The following is a 27,416-nucleotide window of genomic DNA, read 5'->3' as shown; positions in this document are numbered from 1 at the left end:
AAAACACATTTTTTTGTCAATATTCGTTTTTATTATTCAACATAGTTCCCTTCAAGTGCGATACAACGATTATAACGACCTTCCAATTTTTTGCTACCATTTTGGTAGTACTCCTTCGGTTTTGCCTCAAAATAGGCCTCAGTTTCGGCGATCACTCTTCATTGCAGCCAAATTTTTTCCCTGCGAGCATCCTTTTGAGGTCTGAGAACAAGAAAAAGTCGCTGGGGCCAGATCTGGAGAATACGGTGGGTGGGGAAGCAATTCGAAGCCCAATTCATGAATTTTTACCATCGTTCTCAATGACTTGTGGCACGGTGCGTTGTCTTGTGGAACAACACTTTTTCTTTTTCATATGGGGCCGTTTTGCCGCGATTTCGACCTTCAAACGCTCCAATAACGCCATAGAATAGTCACTGTTGATGGTTTTTCCCTTCTCAAGATAATCGATAAAAATTATTCCATGTGCATCCCAAAAAACAGAGGCCATTACTTTGCCAGCGGACTTTTGAGTCTTTCCACGCTTCGGAGACGGTTCACCGGTTGCTGTCCACTCAGCCGACTGTCGATTGGACTCGGAAGTGTAGTGATGGAGCCATGTTTCATCCATTGTCACATATCGACGGAAAAACTCGGGTGTATTACGAGTTAACAGCTACAAACACCGCTCCGAATCATCAACACGTTGTTGTTTTTGGTCAAATGTGAGCTCACGCGGCACCCATTTTGCATAGAGCTTCCGCATATCCAAATATTGATGAATGATATGACCAACACGTTCCTTTGATATCTTTAAGGCCTCTGTTATCTCGATTAACTTCATTTTGCGGTCATTCAAAATCATTTTGTGGATTTTTTTGATGTTTTCGTCGGTAACCACCTCTTTCGGGCGTCCACTGCGTTCACCGTCCTCCGTGCTCATTTCACCACGCTTGAATTTTGCATACCAATCAATTATTGTTGATTTCCCTGGGGCAGAGTCCGGAAACTCATTATCAAGCCAAGTATTTGCTTCCACCGTATTTTTTCCCTTCAGAAAAAAGTATTTTATCAAAACACGAAATTCCTTTTTTCCATTTTTTTCACAATAACAAAAGTTGCTTCACAAAAGACGCTATATCTCACAAACTAATTGACTTACAGACGTCAAATTTTGACACGAATCATTTGAAGGTTGGTACTATATAAAAATAATATGCATTTAATACTAACGACGCCATCTATGTGTCAGACCAGGGACTTATCAGCCAACCTGTTATTCTTTCTCTGTGTGCACTTCCAATAGCCATTGTGAAATATTTTGCACACATGATTTGTTATCAGCTAGTGATGCTCTAAAAATAACATTATGTTCTTGAAAAATGTTTGTGGTGATCATTTTCATTCTCTGAGTGAATGATGACAATTATGAATCCGTTTGGTTTTTAAAAGTAGGAAGTTAGCTTTTCGCAGTTTTTTTTTGCCAAAAAAAATATCTTTCTTTTATATTTCGGGATTAGAGAACAAAAACATATATAAATTATCGAAAATATATTTATCCATTTATTGCATTCCGTATTAAGATCTATACACTTTTGCATTGTCGAAGCACTTACTCTGAGGTATCTGCAAAACAGGCATACTGAAGGCATCTACCGCTTCTTCGGGTGTCGAAAAACCTTGAGCTCTCATTTTATTTTTTACGAACGGGAATAAAAAGAAATTTGGTGTCAAGTCAGGACTATACGGAGGATGACCCATCAAATCGATGTTTTGAGTGCCCAAAAATGTAGTTGTTTGAGCCGATGGGTGAGAGCTCGTATTATCGTGGTGAAGAGTGATCCGTCTTCGCCGGTTGGTTTTAAAAATTTAATTAAGTTCATCGCTGCACTGTTACTGAGTTAATCCATGTCGATAGTTGTAAAAAATAAACTCACAAAAATGTTCACGATTTAATTCCATTTTTTGGGCGAGATGGATAATAGGTAGGCGAATACATAACTCCTCCCCTCGACACGAACGATTCGACAATTCCGAAGGAATTGTAGATGCCAGCACGTTCATCGCTGCACTGTTACTGAGTTAATCCATGTCGATAGTTGTAAAAAATAAACTCACAAAAATGTTCACGATTTAATTCCATTTTTTGGGCGAGATGGATAATAGGTAGGCGAATACATAACTCCTCCCCTCGACACGAACGATTCGACAATTCCGAAGGAATTGTAGATGCCAGCACGGCGAAGTCCATCCGTTTTTATGTTGCTATTTTCCGTCCAGTGTACACATACGAATTGTCCGTGTCGTGGTGTGCATTTGCACACCCAGCATATCCTATACTGGCCACCAACGTTACTATCCCCCATGTTCCCATTTCGGAATCGCAAAGAATTTATTTTACTTACAACGAAAAAATCGCCCAACAAAAATTTGAAGTTGTTTTCCATAAACATTTCTTTTTAAGAGAATCCCGGGATCCTCCATTATTTTCCACTTCCGATGAAGTTCTTTTGAACCAAGTTCTAGAAAATACGCTATTTGATGGTTTAAGCAAAGAAATAGAAGAGAAGATGGGAAATTGGCTGCTGAGAACATCAAAACATTGACGGCGCTAGGTCACTACTTGTCGTTTACGCGTTTGGTTCGACACATTAAACTGCAAATAAAAAGAAATTAAGAGTTGGAAACTAGAGGTGTGCGCGTGACACGAAAATGTCGTGACACTCGTGATTCACGTGTGAATCACGTGACTCGTGAACAAAATCTGAAGAAACTTTCGTGAATGTGCGTGAATGGGACTAAAAATAATATGTCGTGCGTGAGCGTGCGTGAGAAATAAAATCGGTTCGTGAATGTGCGTGAATAAAATTTCTGCAAAATCACGCTCACGAAAAAAATCAAGATTTAATTCTTTCTGATACGATAACTGAATTCTATTTAGCTGTCGAACTATCTCCTATTTATTAATTTTGTTACCTTTCCTCTTTCCCGGTTGAAAAATGCCGTGAATGTCTTGAATTTGTCGTGAGTCTCGTGAATTTGTCGTAAGTCACGTATTTGAAAAATGCACAATTAGTGTAGACATAAACAATGAAAATAAAACTAAAAACTTCACCTCCATAGAAGTTCATTTGAATAGGATTTGCATATTACTAGAAATTTCAAATTTGTATTAAGTTTAAATGGAAAAAATATATATTTCTACAAAAAAGGTTTGATAAGAATTAATATTTGGTGAGATTTGAACCTGTGTTCCTTATTATTTCATATTTTCATATTTTTTCATACTAATAAAGAACATCACCAGAAGTAGTTTGAATGTTATGCCTTGTGTCATATTACGATCATGCAAACAAAAAAATATTTTTTGTCCTCAATCACGAAATTAATTGATCCAATTAAAAAATAATTGATACTATTAATTTTTGTTTCAATTAGGGAGCCACCGTGGTGCAATGGTTAGCATGCCCGCCTTGCATACACAAGGTCGTGGGTTCGATTCCTGCTTAGACCGAACACCAAAAAGTTTATCAGCGGTGGATTATCCCTCCTCAATAATGTTGGTGACATTTCTGAGGGTTTCAAAGTTTCTCTAAGTGGTTTCACTGCAAAGTGGAACGCCGTTCGGACTCGGCTATAAAAAGGAGGTCCCTTGTCATTGAGCTTAACATGGAATCGGGCAGCACTCAGTGATAAGAGAGAAGTTCACCACTGTGGTATCACAATGGACTGAATAGTCTAAGTGAGCCTGATACATCGGGCTGCCACATAACCTAACCCAACCTTGTTTCAATTTAAAACTTTATTGAATCAATTAAATTGGTAATTGAATATTTTTTAAAACTCAATTAAGACTTTAATTGGAAAAATTTTCGTGAAATTTGTTTCTGTGTATCACAATTGAATTGACTTTAATTGGAAAAATTTTCGTGAAATTTGTTTCTGTGTATCACAATTAAATTGACATTTCGACACTCTGTGTTCAATGGCATTTGTGACTGAGTGTGCTTAGACGTTCTGCCAACAACCCAGGTTCAATCCCCGGTCGGAGAGAAAAAGTTTTTCAAATTGTATAGAAGTGAAATTGCCGAAAAAAATATTCCTTTATCCCAGTTGAACTTGCAAGGCACAACTTCTATAGTATTGCAAAGGATCCGAAAGGATGTACTTCCGGCGTATGACAAGCCCACGTAAATTTCATTGGAGATGATCCAAATTTGCACTACTTCCGGATCACAAGTTGGGAATCTAAACTACTTTTATGGAAGCTCTTTTTTTTGCTGGGTCTGTATAATATTGCACTTCAATACAATTATGATTTGAAAATCTAATTAAAGAGAACTATACAGCGCTAAAGTACTACCAAATAGCGGTAATATACTGCCTTTAAAAATTATGAAATGAGCACATATTTGAAATCGTCCTCCTTTTTTATAATTATACTAGCTGGGCCCGGTCCGCGTTGCCGTGCGCAAGAGTTATTCTTACCTAGAATTAAATTCAACAATACAAAAAACAAGAGAACACAAAATGAATTGCATCGTCCGCAGAACACGTCTTTATCCTTCAAACACAATACATCAACTGATTTATTTTTACTAGTTTCTCTTCGCACAAAATCGTTCGTTCGTAAGAAGTCGTTAAAAAAAAGCTCTTGCTTATAGAAGTGCAACTTGGTAAGCAAAGGAGGAAGCACCCGCTTACTCTATTGCAACGAAATTGCGCTAATTTTAGCACTTCCATATTTTAACAAATTTTTTTCGGGGGTTCGATAAAAAAAAAATTATTAAGTGCGTCGCCCGCTGTAAACGAAGAACTTACACCTTTAGAAGAAGTAGCGCTGAATTCTGCACTTACAATTTTGCACAGAATAGTAGTGCCTACTGATATTTAACTGCTGATATTTAACTGCTTCCAATTTTATAATTATTTTTTGCTTGGTAAACAAGAAAACTTTATACGGCAAAATTCAGTATATGCTGCAAAGCCTCTTGAACACTTTCAACTACACAAAACGAAAATTATTTTTTTTTTGCGCTCAAAGAAACGACTTTACAACTAAGTGGAATGTCGGTCATTTTAACATAGGTTTGCCATTGCCTGGGAAAATTTACACATTAGGACACGACTTGGACTCATCCCAAAGGACACGTCCTGCAACAACTTAGTAGGACTAGCCCATATACAACTGCTCACGAAACAGTCTGGGACAAACTTTTAGGACCCTGTTTCCATCCGTATCGCACCAGAAAGGAATATGTTGAACAATAAATAATTCTTATACTCGTAGTAGTTTTGTAGTAAAAGTGTGGATTCAAAAAATTTTAATATCAAATGAGTATAAAAATCAATAAATTATATGATAAAAAAAGAAAAAAAAATTTGATAAGATGGAGCACTAGTACCAGTCCTGTAATGGGTCCATTAGTGGCATTAATTTCCCCTAGGGTTGTCAGTTGTTTCTCATCTTCAGTATATATCTGAAAAAAGTTTCACTTTTGGAAGAAATATATGAACAAGTACATACGGCCGTAAGTTCGGCCAGGCCGAATCTTATGTACCCTCCACCATGGATTGCATAGAAACTTGTACTAAAGACTGTCATCCACAATCGAATTACTTGGGTTATTGTATCTTAAAACTTCTTAACATCGTTTTCTAAATTGTGAGTTAGTCCATACGTGGCAGAGAGCCAGAATTGGTCGCTTATATGGGGGCTATATACAATTATGAACTTGATATGGACCAATTTTTGTGTGAATGGGGATCGATTTATCTGATGGCTATATATAACTATAGACCTAGTTAGGCATGGTTGTTAACGGCCACATACCAAGAGGCTCCAAAACCAAATCTCGGGATCGGTTTATATGGGGGTTATATATGATTTTTGACTGATATGGACCACTTTTGGCATGGCTGTTAAATATCATATACTACCATCACGTACCAAATTTCAACCAGATCGGATGAATTTTGCTTCTCCAAAAGGCACCGGAGGTCAAATCTGGGGATCGGTTTATATGGGGGCTATATATAATTATGGACTGATACGATCCAATTCCTGCATGGTTGTTGGAGACCATTTACTAACATCACGTACCAAATTTCAACCGAATCGTATGAATTTTACTCTTCCAAGGGGCTCCGGAGGTCAAATCTGGGGATCGGTTTATATGGGGGCTATATATAATTATGGACGGATGTGGACCATTTTTTGCATGATCATTAGAGACCATATACTAACACCATGTACCAAATTTCTACCGGATCGGATGAAATTTGCTTATCTTAAAGGCTCCGCAAGCCAAATCGGGAGATCGGTTTATATGTGGGCTATATATAAGAATGGACCGATCTGGACCAATTTTTGCATGGTTGTTAGAGATCATATGCTGACACCATGTACCAAATTTCAGCTGGATCGGATGAAATTTGCTTCTCTTAGAGTCCCCGCAAGCCAAATTTGGGGGTCCGTTTATATGGGGGCTATACGTAAAAGTGGACCGATATGGCGCATTTGCAATACCATCCGACCTACATCAATAACAACTACTTGTGCCAAGTTTCAAGTCGATAGCTTGTTTCGTTCGGAAGTTAGCGTGATTTCAACAGACGGACGGACGGACATGCTCAGATCGACTCAGAATTTCACCACGACCCAGAATATATATACTTTATGGGGTCTTAGAGCAATATTTCGATGTGTTACAAACGGAATGACAAAGTTAATATACCCCCATCCTATGGTGGGGGGTATAAAATATAGTCACGTTTAGTTCATAAAATTTTTGAGACATACTGGAATAAAACAAATTTCATTAGGAAATTTTCCAAAACATTTTTTAAATAAATAAAAATATATATTTTTGTTTGCTATAAAATTAACTTATTGTACACGCGCAGACCCAGCAAAAAATGGAGCACTATTTCAGCAGTATTGTAAGTGAGAGAGGTAGTACCAACTGCTTACAAAACAACCGAATCAGCGCCGATTTTCGTGGGCGATGCCCCGATTTAGAGCAGCTTCTACATAGCGCTGACATAATTGCTCATTTCAATATCAATATTGCTCAGAAGTGATATATAATCTTGAGTTTCCTATTTGATAGCATTGTTGGTATGAAGGAAAACAGCACTTCCTTTAATGCATCTATACTGCATGAATTGATTGCAATAATGTAAACGAATGATCATAAACTATATAGTTTGATCATAAACTATACACCCATGGAAAAAATCATGAACGGCGTTGTCATTTCAAAACGTTTCGTTCATGAAAGTGAATCAACACACATGTGTTGTCAAACTGAGAACAGACGGGGTCAATCTGACAACGTTAAAATGACACCATCCGTTGTCAAAACAACAACGAGTGTTCATGATCTGAAAACGTAATGGTTACGAATTTATAAACAAAATTAAAAAAAAAAGATTTCCGCTACCGTGACTCGAACATGTGTTGTGTGCACCATACGCGTTAACAGTCGCTTTAGCTCATTGCACCACCGGCGGAGTTGCCATAACAACGTCTAACGATTATTTTAAGAATTTTCATGGAAAAAGAAAAACGAATGCCGTTCATGAAATCGTGAACGCCCGTGGACAAAATCGTGAACATTTCGTTTTGATTTTTTGTGAACGTTTCCGTTTCATTTTGTCACCGTCCGTTCACGATTGTGGAACGCAATTTTTCTATTAGTGTAGTTTGCTTACTCGTTTATGTTATTGGCACCGATACATGCAGTGTGGCTGTGGACTGCCTATTTTATTGTATACCAAAAAGCGCAACTAAACTCTTACTGCTGAAGTATTTTTTGCTGGGGAGAGGGAATATGTTTCAAGAGCAATGTGTAACTTTCTTCACCGAAAACATGTTTGTCGCAACAATGTTATTTTCTCCAAAAATAATATATCTGATTTTGGCAAGAAAGTAATATTTTTGCGACAAAAATATTTTATGTTCGCCGTGAAAAAGTTACATTATGCTCTTAAAACATTGTTTAGGGGATCATATTCCTTCTCTGGTGGGGTAGCATGAGTATAACAACAGACTTTGTTTTTTCTATGTAGAAAGGTGTGAAGAATCTTGAGTCGATAATGTCCTGATAATGTGAAACAGATGGTTTTATAGATTTTTCAAACTTTACATTTCACTATTACATATATACTCTTCATAGGCAGCAACAACAACAACAACACCTATTGAATAATAAAGAAAGGAGTATATTAGCAGACTAATACATACAAACAAATATATTGCAAATACATACATAAACTTATATATATATATGAATCGGGAATGAGTGTGAATAGAAAACAAATAGAGAATGAGGGAAATAGAAAGAATAGTCGTCGCAGTAGCAGGAGGTAGTAATAATAATAAAAGTTGTTGACGATTTTAACTTGAGGACAATCGCTTCGAGCAAAGAAATTAAAATCGATTAACTTGTTTTTTTTTTGTTATTGAAAAGCATATGGCGACTGTTGTTTGTGGGTGTGGACGATGGGTGAGGTTTTTCCAGCATATATTGAGGCAAATTAAGTTTGCTATTTAAACCAATCCTTACTCCTCTATCCTTACACCCACCCACCCACACACCAGCTAGCATCTAAATCTAAAATGTATATAAAATACATAAAGGCATATAGCCAGCCACCCGTACTCATACACATTCATATGTATATGCAATGTGAAATCTAATATGAATGGAATTAAAACAAATGTCTGAACAGGATAATGAATGGGGTGCCCATACCACCATTCAGTTATCACATTTGATACAAAACCCTTAAAGGGTTATCTACTAAGGGATTTTTAAATCATCACCATCATCATCATCATCATCATGTCTATATTTCGAATTATGTATTCACAAAAATTATATTACATGTGTGTGCGTGTGCATAGGCATATTAATGTGGTTATTTATATTTCCCTCAGTTATATAGAAGACGACATACTATTTTAACATTTAACAACGTCTACAACAATATGGATTTTTGTATTTAATTCAACCATCCTTTCTTTTCATCGCTTAATTATGTATCCCTTACCCTAATAATAAAGTAAAACGGCGGGTGTTCCCCGTGGTATGATGACTTACATAACATACCATTAAATATTACATATCCATTTGATTATGTATTTCATCAAGAATGTTTATATGTCTGTATTTATTGTTAACATATAAGGAGTCCGTCCTTCTGTATATATTACCATTTAACTTATAGCCATTGTCATCGGTGCTAAGAATTTAGAGAGCATATCATGGACATATTTAATTGTTTTAAAGCCCTACAGAACGTCAATTTTTCGGTCAAAGCGAAACTAACACACTCGACCAAGCTATTGATATTCGGACGAGAGCAAATATAAACTTTTAAAATTCCTTTCAATTTTTCTCAATTGTACCATAAACTAACTTCGTTTGAGACCTCCACTATGAACCTATATAAATAGGCCATTCTGCTGAAGACCTTTAATAATTTAAAACAGTTAATGCGCTTTACAGACTATCAGTTATTCCGGACGGAATGTCGGTGTGTGTAAAGAATCTTATAATGTGTCGGATTTATACGACTTGTCGGCGATGACTAAATAATCGGGAAATGTGTTATCGATCCCATAAACATGCTGCAGTATCGATTATGCCTTCGGACTTAACTTATAATGTGCACAATATATGGGATATGTTCGACACGAGCGCTGTCGTCCGGAATAACTGATAGTCTGTAAAGCGTATAACTGTAAAAGGGCTATGTTTCAATTCTAGTTTTTTATACCCTCCATAGGATGGGGGTATATTAACTTTGCCGTTCCGTTTGTAACACATCGAAATATTGCTCTAAGGCCCCATAAAGTATATATATTCTGGGTCGTGGTGAAATTCTGAGCAGAGAATGAAGCCGACCCATTTTTGTCGGCGGTGGCTGACATTAAATTTTTGCATCCGGAGGCGGGGGCGGCGGCTAGACGGCTAAGCCGATATAAATAGGTCTCTTCGGCGGCGGACAATTATCCATTATAAAATCAATTTGAAGTTATTCGAATGGTAATGAATTAGTTGTACAACCAATCTTACAATCAAATTTACATTTCATTCAAATTTTCTGAGGTAAATTTTTGCAAAATTATAACATTTTGAAATAGATTGATTGGGGGTGAAAGGCTCAAAATTTTGACTAAAATTACTACAATTATTAATAAAGTTTTTTGATTTAAACTAATATTTTTGATTAATTGGCGGCTAAATTTGAGTCGAGATGAGCCGACATATTCGGCGGCGGCGTCGACTGGCAAAAAATGGCCGGCGGCGACTGAAATCGGCGGCGCGACTCGGCGGCTTCATTCTCTGATTCTGAGTCGATCTGAGCATGTCCGTCCGTCCGTCCGTCTGTTGAAATCACGCTAACTTCCGAACGAAACAAGCTATCGACTTGAAACTTGGTACAAGTAGTTGTTATTGACGTAGGTCGGATGGTATTGCAAATGGGCCATATCGGTCCACTTTTACGTATAGCCCCCATATAAACGGACCCCCAAATTTGGCTTGCGATTGCTCTAAGAGAAGCAAATTTCATCCGATCCGGCTGAAATTTGGTACATGGTGTTAGAATTTGGTCTCTAACAACCATACAAAAATTGGTCCACATCGGTCCATAATTATATATAGCCCCCATATAAACCGATCCCCCGATTTGGCTTCCGGAGCCTCTAAGAGAAGCAAATTTCATCCGATCCGGCTGAAATTTGGTATATGGTCTCTAATGAACATGAAAAAATTGGTCCACATCGGTCCATAATTATATATAGCCCCCATATAAACCGATCACCAGATTTGACCTCTGAAGCCTCTTGGAAGACCAAAATTCATCGGATTCAGTTGATATTTGGTACGTGGTGTTAATATATGGCCTCAAATACCCATGCAAAAATTGGTCGAAATTGGTCAATAATTATATATAGGCCTCATATAAACTGATCCCCAGATTTGACCTCCGGAGCCTCTTGGAAGAGCAAAATTCATATGATTCAGTTGATATTTGGAACGTGGTGTTAATATATGGCCTCAAATACCCATGCAAAAATTGGTCGAAATCGGTCAATAATTATATATAGGCCCCATATAAACCGATCCCCAGATTTACCTCCTGTGCCTTTTGGAGAAGCAAATTTCATCCGATCTGGTTGAAATTTGGTACGTGGTGGTAGTATATGATATTTAATAACCATGCCAAAAGTGGTCCATATCAGTCCATAATCACATATATCGCCCCCATATAAACCGATCCCGAGATTTGGTTTTGGAGCCTCTTGGAGGAGCAAATTCATCCGTGTTGAAATTTGGTACATTGTGCTAGTATATGACCGTTAACAACCATGCCTAACCAGGTCCATGTCGGTCTATAGCTATCTATAGCCCTCAGATAAATCGATCCCCAATCACAGAAAAATTGGTCCATATCAAGTTCATAATTCTATATAGCCCCCATAAAAGCGTAATTATTTGTAGACTTGCCTATACATAAATTTTTTGTCTAATAAAGGGTGATTTGTTAAGAGCTTGATAACTTTTTTTAAAAAAAAAACGCATAAAATTTGCAAAATCTCATCGGTTCTTTATTTGAAACGTTAGATTGGTCCATGACATTTACTTTTTGAAGATAATTTCATTTAAATGTTGACCGCGGCTGCGTCTTAGGTGGTCCATTCGGAAAGTCCAATTTTGGGCAACTTTTTCGAGCATTTCGGCCGGAATAGCCCGAATTTCTTCGGAAATGTTGTCTTCCAAAGCTGGAATAGTTGCTGGCTTATTTCTGTAGACTTTAGACTTGACGTAGCCCCACAAAAAATAGTCTAAAGGCGTCAAATCGCATGATCTTGGTGGCCAACTTACCGGTCCATTTCTTGAGATGAATTGTTCTCCGAAGTTTTCCCTCAAAATGGCCATAGAATCGCGAGCTGTGTGGCATGTAGCGCCATCTTGTTGAAACCACATGTCAACCAAGTTCAGTTCTTCCATTTTTGGCAACAAAAAGTTTGTTAGCATCGAACGATAGCGATCGCCATTCACCGTAACGTTGCGTCCAACAGCATCTTTGAAAAAATACGGTCCAATGATTCCACCAGCGTACAAACCACACCAAACAGTGCATTTTTCGGGATGCATGGGCAGTTCTTGAACGGCTTCTGGTTGCTCTTCACTCCAAATGCGGCAATTTTGCTTATTTACGTAGCCATTCAACCAGAAATGAACCGAACACTGATTTTGGTAATAAAATTCAATGATGAAATGAACCGAACACTGATTTTGGTAATAAAATTCAATGATTTGCAAGCGTTGCTCGTTAGTAAGTCTATTCATGATGAAATGTCAAAGCATACTGAGCATCTTTCTCTTTGACACCATGTCTGAAATCCCACGTGATCTGTCAAATACTAATGCATGAAAATCCTAATCTCAAAAGAATCACCCTTTATATACCACGTATGGACTAACTCACAATTTAGAAAACGATGTTAAGAAGTTTTAAGATACCACAACCCAAGTAATTCAATTGTGGATGACAGTCTTTCGTAGAAGTTTCTACGCAATCCATGGTGAAGGGTACATAAGATTCGGCCTGGCCGAACTTACGGCCGTATATACTTGTTTTCTTTTGATATATTTAAAACCGCCCAGAGAATATTAATTCCTAAAGAAAGTACACATTTAAACGAAACCGGCATCCAGGTGATCGAAAAATAAAATGTACACAGAACAAAGTAAATAAAGTCGAAAGTTCAGCCAGGCCGAATCTTATGTACTCTCCACTATGGATTGCGTACTTTGTCCAAATCTGGGCTTTGTCTAAATCTGAGGCTGTATTGACCAAAATGCGCACGCATTGCTAAAATGTAATTGTACTCTCTGTGTAAAATTTCAAGTTAACAGGAGTGCAATTTTGAACTACGATGGTCATATGAGTCTAAATCGAGTGAAAGATATATATGGGATCTATAACTAAATCTGAGCCGATTTCAACCAAATTTGGTGCGCATATCCTGAATGGCATATATAGTCCGATTGTTAACTCTACACACAAAAAATTGTTTTCTGATTCAATCACAAAATTAATTGATCCAATTAATTTTTTAAATGAAATGTCTTCAATCACGAAAATCATAGTATCAATCACAGTTTTAATTGAGAATCAAAAAAATACTTGATTAAAAAATTAATTGATTTCAAATTTCAATTAATTTTTTAATTGATTCAATTAAATTTTTAATAAAAAACGAAACTATTTTTAATCACTATACTATATTTCAATGACTTTCTATAACTATAACTATCTTACTCTTCCGAGTTTGATTAAAAATATAATTATATCAATTAATTTAATTTAAGAAATTTCAATCATTGACTTAATGTTTCTAGTTTCATTAAAAGTTTAATTTTAGTATCAATTATTTTTTTAATTGAAAAAGTTTTCAACTTCAGTAAACTTTTTAATTGGGAATATTTTTGGTGATATTTTTTTCTGTGTACTCCCCGTGCAAAACTTTACGAACATCGGAGTAAATCTTTGGCTTCTGGGCCATATATGTTACGTTCATATCGGGCGAAAGATAAATATGGGAGCTACATATAAGTCTGAACCGATTTCAAACAAATTTGACATGCATAGTCACTATGTTAATTCTAGTCCCTGTGCAAAATTTCAGTTAATTCGGAGTACAACTTTGGTCTGTGTGGTCATATTAGTGTAAATCGGGCGAAAGATATATTTTTCAATTAATTTTATTACACTTGACACTTGATCTCCTTGTGCAAAATTTCAAGCAAATTAGGGTAAAACTCTGGCTTCTGCCGCCACATAAGTCCATATCGGGCGAAAGATATATATGGGAGCTATATCTAAACTTGTGACAAATTTGAAGTCGATCGGAGTAAAACTGCGACCTGGACTTTGATCACAAAAATGTGTTCACAGACAGACGGACATGGCTATATCGACTCAGAGACCCGCCCTGGGCAATATTGCCAAAGACACCATGTGCCTATCTCGTCTCCTTCTGGGTGCACATATGCACTAACTTATAATACACTGTTCCACAGTTTGACGCAGGGTATAATTAAATTATATTATATATTCTTCTCTACACTGAAAAAAATATTTACCTGATATTAAAGATTACTCAACCTAAATTTTAGGATGTGCAATTTACAAAATATTAAGGACAACTTTCTTTAAAATAATGCAAATTTAATTAAAATAAAGTTTATAATCTGTGCTTCAAATTTTTTTCACTGAAATTTAGTACGCAAATTTTGGAAATTTGCATCCCTCCGTTAAAGTCGCATGTCTTTAAACCAAGGTAAAATTTCCTTAAAGTAAAGAAACACATTTTTGATTTAAAGAAATCGTTCTTAAATTAACTGAAATGTTGAATTTAAAATAAAAACGCTTCGAATATGGGCTAAGAATTATTTTGATGATTTAGCATCTTCGGTTTAGAGTTTTTTTTGGAATTAAGAAATCGCTGTTTGTATTCGTTATAATTTGGATTTTTAAACTGGCATTTGTTTGTACACACAAAAAAAATTTTTCAGAATCAATCACAAAATTAATTGATCCAATTAATTTTTTAATTGAAATGTCAATCACGAAAATGATAGTATCAATCACAGTTTTAATTGAGCATAAAAAAATACTTGATTAAAAAATTAATTGATTTGATTAGAAAATTTCAATTAATTTTTTAATTGTTTCAAATAAATTTTTAATTGCTGTTGATTCCAAAATTCAATTAATTTTTTAATTAAAAACGAAACTATTTGTAATCGCTATACTATATTTAAATCACTTTCTATAAATATTTTAAATCCTTTTTAGTTTGATTCAAAAATTTATAGTTTCAAAAAAAAATTAATCAAGAATTTAAAAAATATATCCATAATTGTTTAACTGTCCTAATCTTCCGAGTTTGATTAAAAATTTAATTGTATCAATTAATTTTTTAATTGAAAATTTTAAAAATTTCAATCATTGACTTAATTGACTTAATGTTTCTAGTTCGATTAATAGTATCAATTAATTTTTTAGTTGAAAAAGTTTTCAACTTCAATTGGGAATATTTTGGTGATATTTTTGTCTGTGTACGTGAATAGCTTTATTAATATACTGCGAAAGGAGAATAAAAATTCGATAAACGAATTCTGTATACTAATTTTAATTTTATTGATCTTAGATTTAATGCCAGATAGGTCGCTAAAATGTATTTTAAAGAAGCCGCATTGGAATCAATACCAAAATCCTTAAGGGAAGGTCGAAATCTTTGGACCCAAGTAAATTTTTTTTTGAGTGTACTTAGGCTAAATTATACCCTATTCACATGAGACTCAAAATAGATTTGAAGTCCCTTATTTACAAAGAAAATGACAGTTGTTAAAGTACACAGAAAAAAATATCACCAAAATATTTCCAATTAAAAAGTTAATTGAAGTTGAATGTTTTTTCAATTAATAAATTAATTGATACAATTAACTTTTTAATCAAGATAGAAACATTAAGTTAATTAAGTCAATGATTGAAAATTTTAAAATTTTTAATTAAAAAATTAATTGATACAATTAACGTTTTAATCAAATTCGGAAGACTAAGTCAGTTAAAAAAAGTGATGAACATTTCAGAAAGTAATTGAAAATAGTTAACTTTTTAAATAAAAAATTAATTGGGGTTTGCATTCAAAATCAATTAAATTTTTAATTGAATCAATTAAAAAATTAATTGAAAATTGCTAATAACATCAATTAATTTTTTAATCAAGAATTTTTTCTATGCCCAATTAAAACTGTGATTGATACTATCATTTTCGTGATTGAAGGCATTTCAATTAAAAAATTAATTGGATCAATTAATTTCGTGATTGAATCAGAAATTTTTTTTTGTGTGTAGAGTAACGTAGATTTTGGAAGTGTAATGAGAATAATGATTTCCCCAATGGTACTAAAAATAATATTTTTTTTTAGAATTATTTTATATAAAATACTGCAAAAAACAAAAGCGGGAGCGAAAAACTAGTTAATTCCCGGAAAAAAACTAATTCACTTGTATCTCATTGCATTTTGTCAGCCATCTCTTGACTGCGAATTCATGATATATTACATACATTACCCTAAATTCATAATAGTTCATAAATAGTTATGTCTGTGGAACAAACCTTATTAAAATATAGAACAAAAATTAATCTTAGCTTCGAAAGAAAGATTTTCTTTTTTGAGTTCGTCGTCTTAAATTGGTCACTCATATAAACTAAAAAGTCGTTCTTCACTATATGCGATGTACAAAATCCCATCAATTCATATTAATTTAAAACAAATATATAATATTCCCGCTGGCGCTCATTCACATCTCACTAATAAAAGCTCATTTGTTAATTCTAACGCAATTATGTATGTGCATTGTTGAAAGACAAAAAAAAAAAACTGTATTTTATGTGTGTGTATGCTTCTCTGTTTGTGTTGAGGATGAAATGGAAATGATTTTTCTTAAGGATTCATTCAATAAAATGTTGTTCGTGTTGTAATAAAACTCTGCCATATAATCAAATTGAATTTGAAAATTGTTTGCAGTTGGTTGGCAACACTATTGAAGTTAATGGTGTTTTTTCGACACAACCAAAGACGACAATACGACGACAATTATCATCGAGACGAGTCAAGTGTATAATTAATCTCAGAAGTCAAAAATATTTTGGATAAAATTAAAGTTGCCAATAAAAAAAAAACATTTCAACATGTCTTCAACGGCTTCTCCCACTTCTTCGACAACGACAGCAGTGGTGGCCTCCAGTAATATAGTATCTACTGTTGCCACCAGCAATACAAATTCTACATTGGTTATAGCACCAACACCAACTGTAACATCAGTTGAGCCGATTTCTTCCGGAGTTGTTAGTAATCCTATTGCAGCTATGGCCAATGAGCGACACCATCATCAAAATCAACAGCATTCGCTACAAGGGCCTCCAACGCCACACCATCAGCATCATCCACATGTCCTTAATCAAACTCCAACAAGTTCGGCTTTATTGGTGACGTCTTCATCGGGATCAACCACAACGGTGGTTTCAAGTCCTGCTGCTCAGTCTACTGGTACAATTTTAGGCAATAATTCTCAAAATGTAAGATATGTCTAATCTTAATTTAGTGTTTAATCCTTTTTAAAATGTCTCCTAACGTTGCATTAATATTTGTTATAAGAAATTAGTTTTTGGAAAGAAATTTTAAATTTTAATGCATATTTCTAATAGCTAATTGAAATGTTAATTGGTTAACGTTAATTGATTCTCTATTGTATTATATTCTACCATAATAATAGATTATATTCATTTTATCTGAACTGGAATTCGATAATGAATTTTAAACATGTACAATTCATAGAAAATATTCTGCTAAAAACAACAGTCGGTGTTTGCTATTATAAATTTGTAATTTGTGGGCTCTAGCATACAATTCTGCTGTGAAATAAAGAGATCGATTTATGTATATAGTGCATGACTAACCGGTAGGAAAAAAATTGTCATCAAGAAAATCAGGAGTCCTCGTATGTAGAAGATAGTAACAGGGATCAGAATCCAATAGAAGACTTCTCAAATTTTTAAAAAATTGAAAACACACAACTTTTCTACTTCTTCACATTTGTTGTTATATTTTGTTGAAGAAGCGAAGAACAATTCGATTTTAAAATGATACCTAAGAGTATGCAAGGATCAAAAATATTTTTTGGTGTTATACAAATTTCTACACCGATGGCTAAAATTGGAGTTTCGTGGTTTTCGTATTATATTGTAAATACCTGGAACTTAAGATGGCGAAAAGAATATCTAACTAAAATGTTTCTCTTCTTTCTGAAAGCAACAAAACATTTCTATAGATTTTGTCAAAATTTTATTTCTATAGAAAATGTTTTCAAAATTTTTTTTCTATAGAAAATTGTGTTAAAATTTTATTTCTATAGAAAATTTTGTCAACATTTTATTTCTATAGAATATTTTGTCAACATTTGACTTCTATAGGAAATTTTGTCAACATTTTATTTCGATAGAAAATTTTGCCAAAATGTTATTTCTATAGAAAATATTTGTCAAAATTTTATTTCTATAGAAAATTATGTCCAAATTTTATTTCTATAGACGATTTTGTCAAATTTTCATTTTTTAAGGAAATTTTGTCAAAATTCCATTTCTATAGAAATTTTTGTCAAAATTTTATTTCTATAGAAAATTTTGTCAAATTTTTATTCCTATAGAAAATTTTGTCAAATTTTTATTTCTATAGAAAATTTTATCAAATTTTTATTCCTATAGAAAATTTTATAAAAATTTTATTTCTATAGAAAATATATTTTTATAGAAAATTTTGTCAAAATTTTTTTTCTATAGAAAATTCTGTCAAAATTTTTTCTATAGAAAATTTTGTCAAAATTTTATTTCTATAGGAAATTTTGTCAAAATTTTATTTCTATAGAAAATTTTGTCAAAATTTTATTTCTATAGAAAATTTTGCAAAATTTTTATAAAAAATTTATTTCTATAGAATATTATTCTATAGAAAATTTTGTCAAAATTTTATTTCTATAGAAAATTTTGTCAAAATTGTATTTCTATAGAAAATTTTGTCAAAATTGTATTTCTATAGAAAATCTTGCAAAATTTTTATAAAAATTTTATTTCTATAGAATATTAATCTATAGAAAATTTTGTCAAAATTTTATTTCTATAGAAAAATTTGTCAAAATTTTATTTCTATAGAAAAATTTGTCAAAATTTTATTTCTATAGAAAAATTTGTCAACATTTTATTTCGATAGAAAATTTTGTCAAAATTTTTTTTCTATAGAAAATTCTGTCAAAATTTTTTCTATAGAAAATTTTGTAAAAATTTTATTTCTATAGGAAATTTTGTCAAAATTTTATTTCTATGGAAAATTTTGTCAAAATTTTCTTTTTATAGAAAATTTTGTCAAAATTTTATTTCTATAGAAAATTTTGTCAAAATTTTATTTCTATAGAAAATTTTGTCAAAATTTTATTTCTATAGAAAATTTTGTCAAAATTTTATTTCTATAGAAAATTTTGTCAAAATTTTATTTCTATAGAAAATTTTGTCAAAATTTTATTTCTATAGAAAATTTTGCAAAATGTTTATAAAATTTTATTTCTATAGAATATTATTCTATAGAAAATTTTGTCAAAATTTTATTTCTTTAGAAAAATTTGTCAAAATTTTATTTCTATAGAAAATTTTGTCAAGTTTTTATTTCTATAGAAAATTTTGTCAAATTTTTGTTTCTATAGGAAATTTTATCAAATTTTTATTCCTATAGAAAATTTTGTCAATTTTTTTTTAATTTTATTTCTATAGAAAATTTTGTCAAAATTTTATTTCTATAGAAAATTTTGTCAAAATTTTTTTCTAAGAAAATTCTGTCAAAATTTTATTTCTATAGAAACATTTGGCAAAATTTTATTTCTATAGAAAATTTTGTCAAAATTTTATTTCTATAAAAAATATATTTTTATAGAAAATTTTGTCAAAATTTTATTTCTATAGAGAATTTTGTCAAAATTTTATTTCTATAGAAAATTTTGTCAAAATTTTATTTCTATAGAAAATTTTGTCAAAATTTTATTTCTATAGAAAATTTTTTCAAAATTTTATTTCTATAGAAAATTTTTTCAAAATTTTATTTCTATAGAAAATTTTGTCAAAATTTTATTTCTATACAAAATTTTGTCAAAATTTTATTTCTATAGAAAATATTTGTCAAAATTTTATTTCTATAGAAAATTTTGTCAAAATTTTATTTCTATAGAAAATTTTGTCAAAATTTTATTTCTATAGAAAATTTTGTCAACATTTTATTTCCATAGAAAATTTTGTCAAAATTGTATTTCTATAGAAAATTTTACAAAATTTTTATAAAAATTTTATTTCTATAGAATATTAATCTATAGAAAATGTTAACAATTGTCAAAATTTTATTTCTATAGAAAATTTTGTAAAAATTTTATTTCTATAGAAAATTTTGTAAAAATTTTATTTCTATAGAAAATTTTGTCAAAATTTTATTTCTATAGAAAATTTTGTCAAAATTTTATTTCTATAGAAAATATTTGTCAAAATTTTATTTCTATAGAAAATTTTGTCAAAATTTTATTTCTATAGAAAATTTTGTCAAAATTTTATTTCTATAGAAAATTTTGTCAACATTTTATTTCGATAGAAAATTTTGTCAAAATTTTATTTCTATAGAAAATTTTGTCAAAATTTTATTTCTATAGAAAATATTTGTCAAAATGTTATTTCTATAGAAAATTTTGTTAACATTTTATTTCTATAGAAAATTTTGTCAACATTTTATTTCTATAGAAAATTTTCAATTTTACATAGAGTCGATTGTAAGTCAAGGCCTTCCTTTTCATTTCCAAAAATAAGGCCGAAGGATAAATTCCTAAAGAATGAGTTACACATGCAGGATAAAATAATCCATTGTTCAATGCTTTTAAAATCAGACATTTACATAAAAGGGAAGCAAAGAAGCTGTGAGACCTACACAGATTCCAAATTCATGGTGCATAACTGATACGTGCGAACAGTGTTGCCAGTATTTTTCTGGCGCTTTCCCCAGATTGGGATGCATTCGTCCCCAAATATCCCCAATAATAAGTAATAATTTAAAAATTGAAAAAAAAAATATATATAAAACTTTTGTCATGTGGGTTTCAAGAACATCAGGACTACGAAACACAAAATCAAGAGAGTGGTGATTGCTTTCTAAATACTCGAGAAATGAAAATGGTAATAAGAATTGAAACTCAAGTAATAAAATTGGGTGGTAGCTCAATATGAAGTTGAAACCAAAAATTTAGTCCACATGCACTAAAAATATCCCCAATACTACGCGTTAAGTGGAAAATATTGCTCTTTAAGTCGTCATTTTCGAGAAGATCTCTCATATTTTCCTTTGTTTGTCTCTGTTTCTGCTCCCCATTGTAATACCTGTGCTAAAATCTCTCTATATGTTCAGCTCCCGATATAGAATGTCTCCCTGAAAATCAAATATTTCCCATAGTTAAATGGAGTTTAAATGATTCGTTAACATTTTTTGTAATTATTTATCCTTTTCTCCCATAATATTACTAAGGCAAAGCAACAAACAGCATTAATGACAATCTTTTTAATACATTTCAGTTGGGAAAATATTGGGTTGTAACAAATTTATTCCAAGGACAAGCCGGACATCAACAACCCACAACAACAAGTGTTGGCTATAGCCAGAGTATTGCTAACGGTGGTGGAGCCACATATACTCAAACATCTATAGCTGGAATACCAGCATCGACTCTGGTACGTGCAATATCAACCACATCGGCACCTTCGGCAGCTGGTGGTGTAGCTAAATCGTCAGAGGCGGTAACAAGCAGTAGTAGTAGTAGTGCAGGAACACTTCAAATACCGCAACCCAGTCAAATGTTGTCACAGGCAGCTGCCTTGGGGCAACAATTGCCAAATGGTACTATTATAACAACCCAGGCCCAACAACAACAGCAACGACATGCTGAACACCAGCAACAATTACATGTACATGGTAAGTGAGAGATGTTTTATGGTAATCATTAACAACAATCATCAATCGTAATTGAAGTTTTTCCACATTGTAATATTTCGATATCAACGAACATATGGAAAATCTGGCTTAGGTGTAGATAGATTAAAATGTCTCTAAGTTCTCTATAGATTTCTATAAAACTATGACTGAAAGTGTATATTGTTGGTTTTTTGTAAAATATTAGCTCTATTGTGATTGATATTTGGGGTCTTATAGGGAATTCATGTCCAGGTATAAAAATCATTCAATTCAAAATATAAAGAAAAATTGTTATATGTTTGGACCCTACAAAACTATTTTCAAAATTTACACTGCAGTTAGATTCATATCTAAGTGTGAAAACAAAAAAAAAAACAAAGGTATCATCCATCATCAGTTCACATATTTCCAAGGCTCATGAACATAAGAACATAGAAGCTAATTGTAAATTTTGAATTTCTTTCGAAGCTTTAAATGCTGCTGCAGAAGAAAGCAGACAAGAAAGCAATCGTCAGCAACAAATACAACAACAAATAGCACAGCAGCAACAACAACACCAACAGCAGCAGCAGCAACAACAACAACAGCAGCAGCAACATCAACAGCAGCAGCAACAACAACAACATGTAGGAGTTCTTCAACCAACCGATACAATCAAGGATGAAAAACCCTCATTTACATCAAATGGAAAAATTGCTACCACCAATCAACAGATAATAATGCAGCACATATCTACAGCTTCGACAGCAGCCCCAGCCACTTCGGGTGCCACTACAATAACCCTGGGTGCACCAAAGGCTGAAATAAAAGACGATGGCAGTGTGGTTGTTGGTGGCAAAATACATCCAGGCATAGAGATGTATAAAGTCAATATTGAAGATATTTCACAATTGTTCGCTTACCATGAGGTATTCGGCAAAATACATGGTGATGTTATAAATCATCCATTGACTGCAGCCCATGGTATTCCGGTTTCATCCAATAATCCCAGTATTGCTCCTCCCGTACCGACAGCATCCAGCAATGCCAACGATTCAAATCAACAGCAGCAACAGCAGCAGCAACATCAGCAGCAACAACAACAACAACAACAACATGCACAGGCCACTGCTGGAGGCCAAGTGGCGAATAGTGTTGCGATCCAGCAACCATCAGATTCGACTATTACTACAACAGCTACAGGAACTACCACTACCAATACCACAGGAACTGCCAATACCGCGGGAACCGTTCCCACTACTACTGCAGGTGGAGCTACTACCGGCTTACTTTTACCTAAAATGGAGGGAGGTATTGCTGTGGATCCAAGTTCCGTTACCTTAGCTCCCGATGGTACTGTAATGTCCACGGGAGAACATGTATGCGATATTTGTGGAAAAATGTTTGCCTTCCGTTACCAATTAATTGTGCATCGCCGTTATCACACCGAGCGTAAGCCATTCAATTGTCAAGTTTGTGGTCAGGGTTTCTTTACCTCACAAGATCTGACCCGGCATGGTAAAATTCACATAGGTGGTCCTATGTTTACCTGTGTGGTGTGTTTTAATGTATTCGCCAATAATGCCTCCCTGGAACGTCACATGAAGAGGCATTCAACCGACAAACCCTTCGCCTGTACAATATGTCAAAAGACATTTGCGCGCAAAGAGCATTTGGAAAATCATTTCCGTTCGCACACAGGCGAAACACCTTTCCGCTGTCAATACTGTGCAAAAACGTTTACACGCAAGGAGCATATGGTCAATCATGTGCGCAAGCATACTGGAGAGACACCTCATCGTTGCGATATTTGCAAGAAATCCTTTACGCGTAAAGAACACTATGTCAACCATTACATGTGGCATACTGGTACGTTCGTCATTAGCAATGAAAAAAAAAAACAAAAAATTCTATTTAATGCCTTGTACATGGTCTATTTAAATATTTTTTTATTTTTACAATTTTCCAGGTCAAACACCTCATCAGTGTGAAGTATGCGGCAAAAAATATACCCGAAAGGAACATTTGGCTAATCACATGAGATCGCATACCAATGATACACCTTTTCGTTGTGAAATATGTGGCAAGAGTTTCAGTCGCAAGGAACACTTTACCAATCACATCTTATGGCATACTGGTAAGTAATTGAAGATCAGAAGATTAGTGAATGTATATAGTAGAATTGTTTCTGTAAAGGTCCAATTAAAATACAATCGATAAATAATGAAAAAATAAATATGCAAAATTTGCATAGTATCACTCTTAATTTAAACAAAAGCGTTCTTTCAAAAACGGTGTATCGCCCGGTTCCGTATTTGATTTTTGTTTCTTTATCGGTATCGATAATTTCCGTATTTTTTTATATTATATTTGCCAAATATTATGTAGACAATTAATTCGAGTGTATATAACCACGGACGAGGGTATTGTTCGTTCATAAAATCGAGCTCTATATACTGTATTTATTGTAATGGTTTTACGGGGGGAATTTTTGTTGAAATACATAAAAAATTTTCATCTATCGTCAGTAAATTTTTATAATTTTTCAAATGTGAAATAAGGTAATATAAAAGAAAAATATATTCTCAATTACAATTTTTTTAACTTACGTTTTTTGTGTAGAAAATTATATTCTATTATATAGTAGCATAGAACAGATGTCCTCCAATATCTCCCACCTTGTTTCATGATTTCTTTCCCCTTCTGCATTTTTCGCAACTAGTTTCGAAAATAACTGCCAATAACTTCTGAGCTCCAGCTAATTCATTAATTCTGACTACATATCCCCATTTAATCCCTAGTACTAAGATCACGTTTTCGCACAAAAACATTGATGCGACTCTGAAATTTGCAAACGGAAAAGTACGTAGGTATATTACTTCGCTTCATTATACAGAACTTGTATCAGAATACAAGAAAATGGAAAGGAAAAAGCAGTGTTTTTGAAATTTTTTGAATTATACACACAATTTTTTTTTCTGATTCAATTACGAAATTAATTGATCCAATTAAATTTTTAATTGAAATGTCTTCAATCACAAAAATGATAGTATCAATTTAAACAAATAATTGAAAGTCAATTAAAAAATTAATTGAAAGTCAATTAAAAAATTAATTGAAAGTCAATTAAAAAATTAATTGATCCAATTAAAAAATTATTGATGCAATTAAAAAATAAATTAATACTATTAAGTTTTGTGATTGATTTTTGTTTCAATTAAATTAAATTTTTAATTTAATATTTTTTAAAACTCATTTAAGACTTTAATTGGAAAAATTTTCGTGAAAGTTTTTTCTGTGTAGAGAGAGCTTCATTGAATTGAAGTTCACTGTAGAGACATAACAAAATAAACTTTGTTAATTGCTGCTTTAGACCATTATGGAAAATTTATTGTGCTTTTACACATTTATTTTTGATTTTAGAGCCAAAAGTCGAACTTAGTACCCATCAGGGATGATAAATATTGTTGTTGATTTGGACCCATATTTTTTGCATTTATGATTTCTCTGGACCGATTTTAACCAAATTACACACACTTTACACTATCAATTGTACCCCTTGTGAAAATTTAAAGCATATCAGGATAAAATTCTGATATGATTTCTGATTCTTCTTGAGTCACCCAGCAAAAAAAGAGCTTCCAAAAAAGTAGTTTGGATCCCCAATCTGTGATCCGGAAGTAGTGCTAACTTGGATCATCCCCAATGAATTTTACATGGGCTTGTCATAGGACGGAAGTACTCCCTTTTTGGATCCTTTGCATTGCTTTAGAAGTTGTGTCCTGGAAGTTAATTTGAATGAAGAAATTTAAAAAGCGAAAAAAAAATTTTTTTTTCAACCAATTTCACTTTTTTCATCCATATGTTTTATTACACAATTATTTTCCTAATTTTTACAATTTGAAAAACTTTTTCGCTCCGACCAGGTGTTGAACCTGGGTCTGTTGGCACCATAACAGAACGCTTTAGCACACTCAGCCACAAACGCCATTGAACATAAAGCGTCGAAAGGTCAATTCAAATGTTTGTGATATGATCGTAATACGACACCAAGGAATAACATTCTAATTGCTTCCCAAGATGTTCTTTATTAGTATGAACGAAAAAATAAGAGACGCAGGTTCAAATCTCGCCAGCGGCAATTTTTTTTTATCAAATATTTTTCTAAAAAAATATTTTTTTATGTCATGCATCGTTTTTATTTTTTATTTTCGGCATATATTTTCGTATAAATATATTTTTTTAAAAATCAACAAAAAAAAATTAAAAATTCTCGTAATTTGCAAAACCTTCTCAAAAGAACTTCCATGGAAAAAGTCAAACCGCACACGTTCAAATCCCAGCGGGGATGAAATTATTTTTTTTTTTTTATTATTTGTTTACTTTTTTATTAATTTTCTATTTTTTTAGTTTTTTATTAGTTTTCTATTTTTTTTTTTTTTTTTTGTAAAATTTAATTGTCCAAAATTTGCACTTAATATAGCCTGATTGCGTTCTTTCTAATACTTGTCCACAAGGACTGCATCGGAAGTAGAAAAAAATCATTGGGGGATCCCAAGATGCGCTTTAGAAGAAATGTTTGTGGACTTGTCCAAAAGGACTGCATCGGAAGTTGAAAAAACTCGATGGGGGATTCTGGGATGGGCTTTAAAAGAAATGTTTGTGGAACAACTTCCAATTTTTTTTGCTGGGCATATAAGCGTAAATCTGGGGCCGGCTCGAAGCATTAATTTTAAAGACCCATGTGTGTAATTCGTACCCTTCTGCGTCTTGCAAACATTTGCACAGCGTATAATACCCTGTTCCTGTGTAATTCGTACCCTTCTGCGTCTTGCAAACATATGCACAGCGTATAATACCCTGTTCCACAGTGTGGCTAGAAAAACAATATTCCCCTCATGATCCGTACAATAACTGGCAATAAATCTTAATTCAATTGATTTTTTAATGTCATCATAAAAACTACAAATATCCTCATTTCGGTACATCTTTATTTCTTCAATTTATAATCTTAAGAATTGAATTGATATCAGAGATGAAAAAGTACCAAATGGCTCGCGGTCGTGCCACGGTGCATTCGGCAGTCGAAAAGTATCAAAAAAAAAAAAAAAATACAAAAGTGTCAACTTTATCAATCCTGGTACCCAACTTATGTATTATGTTCGGTTTCAGCTGGATGGGATAAAATTTGCTTCTCTTAGAGTCCCCGCAAGCCAAATTTGGCGGTCCGTTTATATGGGGGCTATACGTAAAACTGGACCGATATGGCCTATTTGAAATACCATCCGACCTTCTTTCGTTCGGAAGTTAGCGTGATTTCAACAGACGGACGGACGGACGGACATGCTCAGATCGACTCAGAATTTCACCACGACCCAGAATATATATACTTTATGGGGTCTTAGAGCAATATTTCGATGTGTTACAAACGGAATGACAAAGTTAATATACCCCCATCCTATGGTGGAGGGTATAATAAAATGAATTCTATTGTTTTGTTTTCAAAAATATATGCTACTTCAATTTTATTCAATCTACTCCACTTTTTTCCAAAATCTACTTCACTCAATTTCTCACTAGCGGCAGCACTGCTATGTTCGCTTTTCGCGTTGAAATTTTCGCGGTTACTTTATTAAAACAGTTCAATATAAAGCTAATAAATTGACTCAATTGATGCGTAGTTTCATGTTCCTCTAGATTTCGGCAAGACTTTACTTTGTTTTCATTTATAATTTATAATCTTCATTATTTAAGGAAAAGTAATCGCGAAAATAAACCAAACATAGTACCCACCTTAAGGCTTCACGGAAAAGAAACTGG

The 27,416-nt window shown here is 33.0% G+C and overlaps 1 protein-coding gene across 6 annotated transcripts in view; it reads left to right on the top strand.

The window, feature by feature from the left end:
• Nucleotides 1–27,416, top strand: part of crol (crooked legs) — a 63,236-nt gene that overhangs the window by 19,540 nt on the left and 16,280 nt on the right. For 3 of the 6 annotated variants that reach the window (XM_075297556.1, XM_075297555.1, XM_075297554.1), the window contains exons 1-4: nt 16,629–17,149; nt 21,221–21,617; nt 22,086–23,465; nt 23,566–23,733. In XM_075297556.1, coding sequence (XP_075153671.1) covers nt 16,763–17,149; nt 21,221–21,617; nt 22,086–23,465; nt 23,566–23,733 — 2,332 coding nt within the window. In that variant the 5' untranslated portion in view covers nt 16,629–16,762. Of the gene's footprint in view, nt 1–16,628; nt 17,150–21,220; nt 21,618–22,085; nt 23,466–23,565; nt 23,734–27,416 lie in introns of those variants that run through there. The other 3 variants (XM_075297557.1, XM_075297559.1, XM_075297558.1) reach the window with 1 other exon arrangement.

This window comes from Haematobia irritans, chromosome 2 (genome assembly GCF_050003625.1).
Source record: "Haematobia irritans isolate KBUSLIRL chromosome 2, ASM5000362v1, whole genome shotgun sequence".
In the NCBI taxonomy this organism is placed as follows: Eukaryota; Metazoa; Arthropoda; class Insecta; order Diptera; family Muscidae; genus Haematobia; species Haematobia irritans.
The sequence above is the reverse complement of the archived record's forward strand: the minus strand, read 5'-3'. Positions and strand labels throughout refer to the sequence as shown.